Here is a 13,846-nt window from a genome sequence, read left to right on the forward strand (position 1 = left end):
AGAGAGGTGAAGAGCTTTATGGAGGGAATTCCAGAGCTCAGGGCCGAGATGGTGAAGGCATGGCCGCCAGTGATGGAGTGAAGGAAATCAGGGAAACACAAGAGGCTAGAATTGGAGATAGGAAAGGGCAGGATAAAATGTTGGGCTGGTTAATGTGTTCATCAGTGTGTCTCATAAAAGGGCAGGTTAATGTGTTGGACAGTGTCTCTCATCTGCTCTGAAAAAGGCCACAACCCAAACTTTAACTTTTTGTTGCTGCAAATACTGACGACCAGATTGTGCCTTTTCAAGCATTTTCTGCTTTTGTTTCCAATGGTTAATGTTCTAATGATTGTTAATTGTATCCATGTGATTTATATCAATTAGTGTTAATTGTATTCAGGTGGTGTGTATCAATTGGGAACTCTCTTGTATCCATTTATAATAGAGCTGATCTAGGGAGTGGTGGGTGTAATGTGGAGCTCTGTGAATAAAGGTGTGGAAGCAACTGAAGACCAGGCTCCAGTATTCTATCCTTCACCCCCTGAAGACCAGGCTCCAGTATTCAATCCTTCACCACCTGAAGACCAGGCTCCAGTATTCTATCCTTCACCCCCTGAAGACCAGGCTCCAGTATTCTATCCTTCACCCCCTGAAGACCAGGCTCCAGTATTCAATCCTTCACCCCCTGAAGACCAGGCTCCAGTATTCAATCCTTCACCCCCTGAAGACCAGGCTCCAGTATTCTATCCTTCACCCCCTGAAGACCAGGCTCCAGTATTCAATCCTTCACCACCTGAAGACCAGGCTCCAGTATTCAATCCTTCACCCCCTGAAGACCAGGCTCCAGTATTCTATCCTTCACCCCCTGAAGACCAGGCTCCAGTATTCAATCCTTCACCCCCTGAAGACCAGGCTCCAGTATTCAATCCTTCACCACCTGAAGACCAGGCTCCAGTATTCAATCCTTCACCCCCTGAAGACCAGGCTCCAGTATTCTATCCTTCACCCCCTGAAGACCAGGCTCCAGTATTCAATCCTTCACCACCTGAAGACCAGGCTCCAGTATTCAATTCTTCACCCCCTGAAGACCAGGCTCCAGTATTCAATCCTTCACCCCCTGAAGACCAGGCTCCAGTATTCAATCCTTCACCCCCTGAAGACCAGGCTCCAGTATTCTATCCTTCACCCCCTGAAGACCAGGCTCCAGTATTCAATCCTTCACCCCCTGAAGACCAGGCTCCAGTATTCAATCCTTCACCCCCTGAAGACCAGGCTCCAGTATTCAATCCTTCACCCCCTGAAGACCAGGCTCCAGTATTCAATCCTTCACCCCCTGAAGACCAGGCTCCAGTATTCAATCCTTCACCCCCTGAAGACCAGGCTCCAGTATTCTATCCTTCACCCCCTGAAGACCAGGCTCCAGTATTCTATCCTTCACCCCCTGAAGACCAGGCTCCAGTATTCTATCCTTCACCCCCTGAAGACCAGGCTCCAGTATTCTATCCTTCACCCCCTGAAGACCAGGCTCCAGTATTCAATCCTTCACCACCTGAAGACCAGGCTCCAGTATTCTATCCTTCACCCCCTGAAGACCAGGCTCCAGTATTCTATCCTTCACCCCCTGAAGACCAGGCTCCAGTATTCTATCCTTCACCCCCTGAAGACCAGGCTCCAGTATTCTATCCTTCACCCCCTGAAGACCAGGCTCCAGTATTCTATCCTTCACCCCCTGAAGACCAGGCTCTAGTATTCTATCCTTCACCCCCTGAAGACCAGGCTCTAGTATTCTATCCTTCACCCCCTGAAGACCAGGCTCCAGTATTCAATCCTTCACCCCCTGAAGACCAGGCTCCAGTATTCAATCCTTCACCCCCTGAAGACCAGGCTCCAGTATTCAATCCTTCACCCCCTGAAGACCAGGCTCCAGTATTCAATCCTTCACCCCCTGAAGACCAGGCTCCAGTATTCTATCCTTCACCCCCTGAAGACCAGGCTCCGGTATTGAACATTGATAACTCCTTCCAAAAAGAGCAGGATAAATATCTAGTTGGGAATGTGATGAAAGTTCATAAGAAGAAGTATCAACTGAGATAATCAAATTGTCTGTGGGACACCATGGTTCCTGAGCTCTATGGAGGAGGAGCAGTTGAATAACATGATGTGAGGATATATAGAAATATCTAGCATTTTGCTTGATTAACTTTGGGGATCAACAGCAACATTGTGCTTGTACATAACACCTTTAATGTACTGAAACATCCCAAGGCATTGTCCCACCATCTTTGAAGGCGACAGGACAATTTGATAAGGCTGTTAAAATAGCATACGGGATCCTGGACTTTATTAATAGAGGCATAGAGTACAAAAGCAAAGAAGTTATGCTAAACCTTTACACTAGTTAGGCCTCAGCTGGAATATTATGTCCAATTCTGGACACCACACTTCAGGAAGGATGTCAAGGTCTTGGAGAGGGTGCAGAGGAGATTTACTAGAATGGTACCAGGGATGAGAGACTTCAGTTACGTGGAGAAGCTGGAATTATTCTCCTTAGAGCAAAGAGGGTTAAGGGGAGATTTCATAGAGGTGTTCAAAATTATGAGGGGTTTTGATAGAGTAGATAGGGAGAAACTGTTTCCACTGGCAGAAGGGTCGGTGACCAGAGGACACAGATTTATGATGATTGGCAAAAGAACCAGAGGGGAGAGGAGGAGAAATTTCCTTTACACAGCCAGTTGTTATGATCTGGAATGCACTGCCTCAAAGGGTGATGGAGGCAGACTCAATTGTAAATAGGGTTAAGATCTAGGTCAGCCATGATCTAATTGAATGACAGAACTGGCTAGGGAGACTAAATGGCCTACTTCGGCCCTATGTTCCTACTTCCTGGCCAGGCCACTAGAGTCCTACTCATTGCTGCTGAGCATAAAGAGACTGTGGGAAGTGAGAAACATCAAAGCTAACATTAGGACAATTAACAAAGGTCCCAATCCATGCTGGGTTAGCTGGACTCAACCAGAGCAGTGGTTGTGCCTCTCTAGGCTATAGGACCCCTGGGCTAAGGAAGGGAAAATCTGCTGATGGTTGCCCAGTGACTCCTGTTGGGTTGGCGGGTGAGTGGGGCCTGGGTCAAATCAGGGTTGTGAAGTCCTCCATGATCGAGCAACCTGCCAGCAGCCACTGTCAAGCCTCAGACATGAACAACCGGAACTGATCTTGAGCCTTCAGGAGGATGGAGGAGGGGAAAAGAAGGTTGGGATAAAGTATAAGGTAACAACGTGGATTGTTTTTTTTGTTCCTAGCGCAATCAAGAACCTCAAATGGATTGCTGGAGGAACATTTACTGGGACAGCACTGGACTGGTCAAAGACAGCCTTTAAGGGATCAATTAACCAAGTGCGAATTGCCCTGGTGCTAACAGATGGGCGAACAGACTTGTTGAATGATCCCAAATCGTTGTCGTCACTCTGTACCACGGCCAAGGTTTGGTTCTTTTCCTTCATACTCTACTTTTATAATCTACGTTATCTTTCATTTTTCATTATCTGGAGAAATTAGAGAAGCTGGGATTGTTCTCCTTAGAGCAGAGAAGGTTAAGGACAGATTTAATAGAGGTGTTCAAAATCATGAGGGGTTTTGATAGAGTAAATAAGGAGAAACTGCTTCCAGTGGCTGGAGGGTCGGTAACCAGAGGACACAGATTTAAGATAATTGGCAAAAGAACCAGAGGTGAGATGAGGAGAACTTTTTTTACACAGCGAGTAATGATCTGGAATTCATTGCCTGAAAGGGTGGTGGAAGCAGATTCAGTAATAACTTTCGAAAGGGAATTCGATAAATACTTGAAAAAGAAAAATTTGCAAGGTTACCGGGAAAGAGCAGGGGAGTGGGACTAATTGAATAGCTCTTTCATAGAGCCAGCACAGGTACACTGGGCCGAATGGCCTCTTTCTGTGCTGTATGATTCTATGACTTGGTTCTATCCATTTTTCTCTTACTGTTCTAATGTTATCTGATCACATTTATTACAAGAGGGTAAGCTCTCCCCCACTGGCCCACTGTGTCAAGGGCCCGTCAGGTGTAGTGTTGAGACGTTTACCTATTAGGTCCTTAACCTCGCTGGTCAGAGGGTTAAGGTCAAAGGTTTGATTTCCCGGTTTGCGCTGAGCTAGCTGATCTAGCACCTTTAATGTAGAAAAACATCCCAAGGTGCTTCACAGAAGTGTAATCAGACAAAAAAGGATGCTGAGACAAAGAAAGAGATATTAGGAGGAGTGACCAAATGCTTGGTCAAGGAAGTGGGTTTCAAGGAGGGTCTTAAAGGAGGAGAGGCAATGAGGTTTACCTCCATAACAATGTTTCCCTACATCCATCCAGTGCCCTTATTAATGTTGAAATCCCTTCAATGTGTTGTCATCCCCAGGCTCCACTCTCCAATGCTTTCCTCATTGTCCTCCTGAATTCCACTCTACACAAACTCATCCAAACCTCTGCAGGCCACAACTTACCCCATATGAAGTCCTGCTCATCTATCACCCCGGTGCAACCCACACTCCCTTGACTCCATGCTGCCCAACATATTGAATTCACAAGTGAATCCACAATTCACTTCTTCGCCCCTGCCTCAGCCCTAGTCCTGCTGAAACCCTCATCCATGCTTTTGTTACCTCCAAACTCGACTGTTCTGATGTTCTCCTGGCCGGCCTCCCATCCTCCACCCTCTGTAAACTTCAGCTCATCCAAAACTCTGCTGCCTGTATCCTAACTCGCACCAAGTCCCGTTCACTCATCACCCCATGCTCACTGACCTACATTGGCTTCGCTCCTCCATCGGTGGCTGTGGCTTCAGCTGCCTAGTCCCTAAGCTGTGGAATTCCGCCCCCCCCCCCCCCCGCACTCCGATCCTCTCTGCCTCTCTACCTCTCTCTCCTCCTTTAAGAAGCTCCTTAAAACCTACCCCTTTGACCAAGTCACCTGTCCTAATCTCTCCTTATGTGGCACAGTGTCAAATTTTGGCTGCTAACGCTCCTGTGAAGCTCCTCAGGATGTTTGTTTATGTTAAAGGCGCTATACAAATGCAGGAGTTGTGGATTTACAAATCCTTTAATGGACTCGCTCCACCATACTTCTGCAACCTTCTCCAACCCTACGTCCCAATTGATCTTCTGACTCCAGTCAACCGTGCATTGCCCCCCCTCCCCTGCTCCACCGCTCGAGCATGCCCTTCTGCCATCACTGCAACTGCCCTCTGACAATCTCTTCCTAAAACCACTTTGCACTCTTACATAGATCACTCATTGGCTTCTTGTTGTGTTCCAGGTAGTCACAGTTGGCGTGAGTGACATTTTCCACAACCCTTCAGCCTCTGAAACCCTGAATCAGATCGCTTGCCAAGCGTCTTCCACTCCTGGCCTGAGCTTACAGCGTGACAACTTTATAGAGCTGCTGGAAGATACGTTCCTAGAAAACGTGACTTCATTCATCTGCAAAGGTACATTACAGTCGAGTTGATTTGTTTTCACGCCCAGGGCCTTTGTATAAGAGACGGGCCCTACGCTCCTTATTTTTCTTGGGTTTATAACGAAATGCAATTACTAAAATACTCCTTGTCTTTTCATTAACATTTTGTGTTTACTTTTACAGAAAAGAAGTGCCCAGACTATTCCTGCCCCAGTAAGTACACTTCTAATATGTTTCCTTATGTAAAAAGCAAAGGCCTCGACTTTAAGGGAGAGTCCAGGGAAGTGGAGGCCCGGCCATCTTATCGGTAGTGGATCTCGCTGGGGTTCAGCTCCAGGGAACGCTCCCTAGCAGTCAGTGGGATCTGGAGGCAATTGGGAGGGTGTTTCTGCCACGATGGCAAGAGGGGGAGTCTACGCTAATCAGGTGGAGGGGGGGGTTCCACCGCAATCAGGGGGGGAGACCGGGGCTGGGGAGGCCCAAGGTCTCCTTGCAGGGGCCGGGGGGGTGGGGAACACTCCTGCTTCTCCTGGCCCACAAGTCATTTTTTGAAACTTACCTTGGCCTCTTCTGGTCAGTCGGGGCTTCCCGCTCTGATGCGGCTGTCGGGGTTAACACTGGCACAATGTTAAAATTGCGTCGCGGCACCGATGATGTAATCGGCCCGCGATTTAAAGTGGGCCCCCTCCTGCCAGTGGTGGCGGCCTCAGACGACAGGGTCCGGCGCAACTTCCCACGTTGGATTCTGCAATGCAGGTTTTTCTAGGATAGCTGAATGGCTTTGATCATCTGAAACGATCTTGTTATCATGTGAAATGACCAGCTGCATCCCACCCATTGTGTGCGGAGACAGTACGATGGAATACATTCATTCTCGATGGCTGCATTAAACCACTTGAATCAAATGAATTCAATTTGATAATTCAAATAATAACTTGAATTTTCAACAAAATGAGGTAATCCTGCAATATTCAAAGTCCACTTACCTGGGTGTTGGTATAAAGTGCTATTGTATGATACCTTCCAAAGTACCACTTACCAATGCCAGTCCCCACTTAACAGGGCTGTAAGTATTAAACTGGCACGTTTTGTGCCCGCTGGCAAGCAGACTTCTGAACCATTGATCTTCAAGCAGCATCAACAGCAGTTGGACCTGTAGAAGTCTGTGCGTAGGTGTTCGGAGAGGTGATGGGCTCCAATCCAGAGTCTTATGTGTTAAAAGTCCAACACTCCAATCTCGTTGGATGAGTGTCTCTTCCCCAGATGGAGCACCATTCACAAGGTCATTCATCAGGAGAAAAAAACACTGCTACCTTTCGATCACAGCCTTGACAGCCACTGGTTCATTGGCATTGGTGGTTGAAATGGAGACTGCCCTGTTCTTTTTGTCACCTCCAGACTTGACTATTCCAATGCTCCCCTGGCCGGCCTCCCACCTTCCACCCTCTGTAAACTTTAGTTCATCCAAAATTCAGCTGCCCATATCCTAACTCGCACCAAGTTCTGTGCACCCATCACCCCTGTGCTCGCTGACCTACATCGGCTCCTGGTTCGGGAAAGCCTCGATTTTTAAAAAAATTCTCATCCATGATTTCAAATCCCTTCATGGCCTCGCCCTTCCCTATCTCTGTAACCTCCTCCAGCCCTACAACCCTCCGAGATCTCTGCGCTCCTCCAATTCTGGCCTCATGCGCATCCTCGATTTTCATTGCCCCACCATTGGCGGCCAAGCCATCAGCTGCCTAGGCTCTAATTTCTGGAATTCCCTCCCTAAACCTCTCCACCTCTCCAGCTCTCTCTCCTCCTTCAAGACGCTCCTTAAAACCTACCTCTTTGATCATAATATCTACTTGTGTGGCTCAATGTCAAATTTTGTTTGATAACGCTCCCGTGAAGTGCCTTGGGATCTTTTACTATGTTAAAGACGCTAGATAAATGCAAGTTGTTGTTGTTTGAATTTTGTGAGCCTAGACATTTGCAAAGGGGCCATTTTAAACGGTTACAGTAAGGAATCCCAGAGCTTAGGACCTAGACAGTTGAAGGCAAGGCCGCCAATGGTGGGGTGAAGGAAATCGGGGATGCGCAAGAGGTCAGAATTGGAGCATCGCAGAGATCTCGGAGGGTTGTAGGGCTGGAGGAGGTTGCAGAGATAGGGAGAGGCGAGGCCATGGAGGGATTTGAACACAAGGATGAGAATTTTAAATTGAAGGCGTTCGGGGACCGGGAGCCAATGTAGGTCAGCGAGCACAGGGGTGATGGGTGAACGGGACTTGGTGCAACAAACAAGACAAACCAGCTAGTACAAAATAGAAACTGAGTTACCTCACATTTGTGGATCAGATTGCCAAGGCATTTGGCCCATGGGCAGTAACTTGGACATCCCAGGTTTCAAGAGTCACCCGTGAAATAGCCACAGCATTGTTTTGTTCGTTGTTGAAAGCATTAACAGTTGCTGTTTTCTCCGCAGTTCAATTCAACTCCTCAGCTGACATCACCTTCCTGGTTGACAGTTCCACCAGTGTTGGGGGCAAGAACTTTGAGACCACCAAGATCTTAGTCAAGCGTCTGGCTGACCGGTTCTTACAGGCCAAGGTCAACCTTGGCAGCTCGGTGCGTGTCGCCGTGATTCAGTACAGCAAAGGCCAAGTGATGGAGGCGCAGTTCTCCAATAACTACACGGATGTTGCGGAAAGGATAGACAAGATGGAGTTCATGAATGACGCGACTGACGTCGGGGCCGCCCTGAGTCTTGTGATTGAAAACTACCAGACCCACAGCCAGAACGCCAAGAGGAAGGTCCTCTTGTTCTCTGATGGCAGATCCCAGGGAGACCTGGTGTACACCATAGAACAGCAAGCACAAGCCGCAAAAAATGGCAAAATCGATGTGTACGTCATCGCCGTAGGTGACCATGTCCACGAAAACAATCTCCGGGCTTTGGTATCCGGCAAGGCAGCTGACTACGATGTCGATCGTGGCGCTCGCCATCTCTTCCGGATGAAGGACTACCCCTCTCTTTTGAAAGGTGTATTTTACCAAACTATTACCAAACAAATGTCACTTGATTAACAATGAAGAGATTCTTAAGCCCTCTCAGCTCTTCTATTTTATGCATTTTGATAAGGTGGTTACTTTCTTTGGGAATTTGCTTTCTTAGGATTTGTATTTTTTTTTAATGAAGAGAATTTGCTTTCAGGAACTCTACTCCTCCAGCGTCTCCGCACCTTTCGATTTTTCTCCCATGCCCACTCCTCTTCCCCTTAAAGGCCCCATACCCCCGTCTACTCTCGTTCGACTGAGAGGGTGGGTAGAGTTTGCCTTCCCATTGCTGCTCCATGCTCAGCAGGCAAGAGGTACACTTTCCCCAGGTTAAGGTGAGTCAAGTTGGCTTCCATTGTACGTGCCGCCTAGTATTCCAGTGATCTGCCTTTGTATAACTGAGACAAAACTATGGGGTAGAAATTGGCCACCATTGCACCCGTTTTCTGGACGTAAAATGGGGGTAAAATATGACCAATTTCACAGCGCACCCATGGACGCCTGACAAACGCCTGATGCCATATTGGCCTGGGTTCATTTTGAGGCATCTGGGGCGGCCGCCTAAAACAGGCGTTAGGCCCCATGCTTGTGCCAATGAGGGGCATAAGGCCTGTTTTAGAACCCCTCTGAGGAACTGGGCAGCCCCAAGTAAGCGGGCAACAGGCCTGCTCCGCTCAGGTTTTCCTGGCATGGATGCGGCCTAGGAAACGGCCACCACCGAATAGGTAAGTTCACAGCACTCCTGCCGGCCGCGATCTGCCACCCCCTGTCGCTGTCTTTGCCTCCTCCCTACCCTGGCACATACATGAGGGCTGCTGCCGGCAAGGCAGGCAGCCCAAAATTCGTTTACCTGCACGAGGGCGATCTGCCTGTGGAGGCACGACGGGCGCCCACAGCTCCCCCCTAGATTATGTACAAGAGGCCCGAGGCTCCATTTCGGGACAGCCTCTGGGCCCGGGACCTGGGCACTGACGGATTGCTACCTCGAGTTGAGTGTGTGTGAATAATATCGGAAGCACTGCAGCCTTGTTAGACGCAGCTGCTACTTTTAGAAAGGTCATTTTGTTCTTAGCTATTTACTCCCTTGTGCGGCCTTCAGAGGATCTGAATTCATGTAAGAAGTGGAACTCAATAGACAGCTCTATTCATCTGGGAATCCTTTTAAGGCTCAAATTCTTTGTTCCTCAATAAGATATTCTGTGCATTTCTTAACAATGGGAGTGAATTCTTTTAGGGGCAAATTAACTGTAACTAAGACGAGCCAAAAAACACCAGAATGTAGTCAACTGTTAGCTGGCAGAATGGACAGATAGCACTGAACTTACATCTGTGATATGAAACGAGCATCTCAACAGCTATTCTACTAAATCACAAGGGATCTGTGTTGTACTGCAATCTTGTGACAGACGCTGGTTAAATAATGTTCCCTTAAAATTCAACCCAAGTCTTGGACTGAACTTTTTTAGGACGTTAATGGAAACATTTTCCACCAGCCATTGAGTGCAAGTCATGTGGCCCACAGGTTCAGGTCACGTGACCTTAAAGCTATTCGTGCTTTTAGTTGCTGATCACAGTGCGCGGAACAAGGAAGATGGAAGGAGGTTTTATGATTAAACATTTTGTTGTTTATAGGCCACCGATATGACCCAAACATTTAAAATGTCAGTACCTGGCAGCAGTACAAGTGCTGTTTGGTCATTCTCTTAAAATTATTATTGTAGATTATGAATTGGAAACATACTTGAGAAAAATAGACGGATTCTGCTTTTTTGTGTGCAATAACAACAGCTGTTTACACCCAATGGGCAACAGGAATAAGCACCAGGGAAGGTCACTGAAACAGACAGTTAGAAATGAGGTCAAGAGAAAATTGGATGTGTATAAGCGGGGGTCAAGAGACTATTGGATTTCTTTCTGAAGAGAGAAGGGTTTGAAGGATATAGCAAGAAGGAGGGGAGATGGGGTTGATTCATGGAAAAGGGACAGACTCGTTGGTTCCAGCAACAATTCACGAAAATTCTTGTGTTAATGTGCTTCAGACGCAAAGGTTTGACAGATCTTGACTTCAATGTAAAGCAGGTAGGAGCTTGCATGATGCTATCACTAGTGTTCAGTACAAGGGTGGTGATCTTTTCCTCATTCGAATGTTCGCTGTGGAAGTTCGTGAGTGCAAATGCTTTTTCGGAAAGAGGGAAAATCTTACTCAATAGATTATTTAAGATTTCCATACGATGAAGATATAACTTTAACGGATGATCAAAAATGGATCCTTGGTGGGGGTGTGTAATACCGCAGGGAATGATTCTAGGAGAATGCTTTGGAAGTTGTATTCATGCTGAGACCTAACCATTCAACTTTTTCTCTTAATGAACAAACTGTGTTATAATGAACAAGTAGCCATTTTGAATGTAAATAAATTTTACTTTAAAGTACTCTTAAACTGGTGCTATGAGCATAGAGAGTGACCAATAGCAACTTTACAACACAAACCACTTTTTGGACCATGTGTGAGGTAAAACCTGCTTAAACCTATTTGTATTTTGCAGAACTCATTTTGTACTTGTAAAATATAGACTTTTTTTTTACGTGATCTGTATCGTGTTTGCAGTCGCATTTGTAATGACGCAATTGGAGATCATATATGGATTGGGTCATCAGCATTAAATAAAAGATTTTCACGTTCACTGCCATTATGTTACTGTCTTGCACTTTCCTTTGGAGTTTAAATTTCTTCCTGTACCATTTTAACACATCTGCGTTATAATCCTGTCGGTGCTATTTTAGCGGAGCAAACCTTTGTGTTAAATCTTTCGTTGAGGATCTTTTACTCAACTAACTGTTCTCCTCATGAATCAGACGGTTGGACATCCATCTTAACCCCGCAGATTGCCAACAACCTAATGCTCCTTTAGATCAATTTCTTCTTCCTGATCTTACAACACCAACAACTTGCATTCATATAGCGCCTTTAATGTAGTAAAAGGTCACAATGTGCTTCACAGGAGCGTTATCAGACAGACACGAGACGCCGAGCCACATAAGGAGATAATAGGTCAAAAAAGGTAGGTTTTAAGGAGTGTCTTAAAAGAGGAGGGAGAGGTACAGAGGTTTAGGGAGGGAATTCCAGAGTTTAAGGCCTAGACGGCTGATGACATGGTCGCCAATAGTGGGGCGAAGGAAATCGGGGATGCACAAGAGGCCAGAATTGGAGGAACGTAGATCACGGAGGGTTGTAGAGCTGGAGGAGGGTACAGAGATAGGGAGGGGCGAGGCCATGGAGGGATTTGAAAACAAGGATAAGAATTTTAAAATTGAGGAGTTGCTGGACCAGGAGCCAATGTAGGTCCAGCGAGCACAGGGATGATGGGAGAACGGGACTTGGCAAAAGTTAGATTACAGGCAGCAGAGTTTTGGATGAGCTGAAGATTACAGAGGGTTGTGGATGGGAGCCCGGCCAGGAGAGCATTGGAATAGTTGAATCGAGAGGTAACAAAAGCATGGAGGAGGGTTTCAGCAGCAGATGGGCTGAGGTAGTGGCAGAGACTGGTGACATTACGGAGGTAGAAGAGTAGGCAGGGATGGTAGGCTCGGCTGGCCTAGAGATTCGTCTCTGCTGTTGGCAACTCGGGAGAAAAGCTCGTTGTGATGCCAATTCACTCATGCGTGTCGGAGCTTCAGCAAATCAGCAGTTCATCCCCCCTCTCCCCCCACCCCCACCACTGCTTGTCGTACATCCAGAAGTTTGTATTGGAGGGAGTTGCTGTCTGAGTGTGGTGAGTGTGAGAGTCGGGACTAGTTACAGCACGTGGGTGAGTTGCTCTCTGGGTGTGGGGAGTGTGTGAGTCGCTCTCTGGGTGTGGCGAGTGTGTGAGTTGCTCTCTGGGTGTGGGGAGTGGGTGAGTTGCTCTCTGGGTGTGGGGAGTGTGAGAGTTGCTCTCTGGGTGTGGGGAGTGTGAGAGTCGCTCTCTGGGTGTGGGGAGTGTGTGAGTCGCTCTCTGGGTGTGGGGAGTGTGTGAGTTGCTCTCTGGGTGTGGGGAGTGGGTGAGTTGCTCTCTGGGTGTGGGGAGTGGGTGAGTTGCTCTCTGGGTGTGGGGAGTGGGTGAGTTGTTCTCTGGGTGTGGGGAGTGTGTGAGTTGCTCTCTGGGTGTGGGGAGTGGGTGAGTCACTCTCTGGGTGTGGGGAGTGGGTGAGTTGCTCTCTGGGTGTGGGGAGTGGGTGAGTTGCTCTCTGGGTGTGGGGAGTGGGTGAGTTGCTCTCTGGGTGTGGGGAGTGTGTGAGTTGCTCTCTGGGTGTGGGGAGTGGGTGAGTCGCTCTCTGGGTGTGGGGAGTGGGTGAGTCGCTCTCTGGGTGTGGGGAGTGGGTGAGTCGCTCTCTGGGTGTGGGGAGTGTGTGAGTCGCTCTCTGGGTGTGGGGAGTGTGTGAGTCGCTCTCTGGGTGTGGGGAGTGGGTGCGTTGCTCTCTGGGTGTGGGGAGTGGGTGAGTCACTCTCTGAGTGTGGGGAGTGTGCGAGTCGGGAGTAGTTACAGCATGTGGTGGAGTTGCTGTGGATCAGAGGAGCACGGACTGGGACATGGGTCTCCCGAGCGCTGCCTCTCGCAGCCCGGCTCAGCAATCAGGGGACTGCAATCGGGGTGGAGGGGGTGGGGGGCGTGCTCGAGAGTGTTCGTTGATAGATGGAGACTGGGGAATGGGAGTGAGGGAGCCTTGGGAATGGGGGCTCGGGGGGAGAGGGGTAGACTGGGGAATGGAGGGTCAGGGAGAGAGAAGGAGATTGGGGAATAGGGCTGGTGGAGAGAGGGAGACTGAGGAATGGGGGCTCAGGGGGAGAGATGGAGACTGGGGAATGGGGGCTAAGGGGGGAGATGGGGAATGAGGGCTGGGGTAGAGATGGAGACTGGAGAATGGGGGCTAGGGGAGAGAGATGGAGACTGAGGAATGGGGGCTAGGGGGGAGAGGTGGGGAATGGGAGTTCAGGGGAGAGATAGAGACTGGAGAATAGGGGCTCGGGGAGAGGGAGATGGTGTCTCCAGAAAACCTATCTCTGACCAAGCTTTTGATCACCTGTCCTAATATCTCCTAATGTGGCTCAGTGTCAAATTTTGACTGATAATGCTCCTGAGAAGCACCTTGGGATGTTTTACTACAGTACAGGCACTATATAAACAAAAGTTGTTGTTGTTATTGTTACTGGTGGAATCAAAGTTCCTCCCCACTCTGATTTCTCCTCTACGAATCATTCCCCCACCTTTGGTTTCCCCTCTTCCGCTCTCTCGGTTTCCCATAAGACCATAAGAGATAGCAGCAGGAGTAGGCCATTCGGCCCCTCGAGCTTGCTCCGCCATTTAATGAGATCATGGCTGATCTGATT

The 13,846-nt window shown here is 48.3% G+C and overlaps 1 protein-coding gene across 1 annotated transcript in view; it reads left to right on the forward strand.

Annotated features, from left to right (window-relative positions):
• The window catches only part of col6a1 (collagen, type VI, alpha 1), a 104,972-nt gene extending 93,804 nt beyond the window's left edge, over positions 1–11,168 (forward strand). The window contains exons 32-35 of the mRNA XM_067988104.1: positions 3,282–3,462; positions 5,299–5,470; positions 5,623–5,652; positions 7,907–11,168. Of these exons, the coding sequence (XP_067844205.1) occupies positions 3,282–3,462; positions 5,299–5,470; positions 5,623–5,652; positions 7,907–8,508 (985 nt within the window). The 3' untranslated portion in view covers positions 8,509–11,168. The remainder of the gene's footprint in view (positions 1–3,281; positions 3,463–5,298; positions 5,471–5,622; positions 5,653–7,906) is intronic.
• Positions 11,169–13,846: the final 2,678 nt, after the last annotated feature.

Source organism: Heptranchias perlo, chromosome 7, assembly GCF_035084215.1.
Source record: "Heptranchias perlo isolate sHepPer1 chromosome 7, sHepPer1.hap1, whole genome shotgun sequence".
In the NCBI taxonomy this organism is placed as follows: Eukaryota; Metazoa; Chordata; class Chondrichthyes; order Hexanchiformes; family Hexanchidae; genus Heptranchias; species Heptranchias perlo.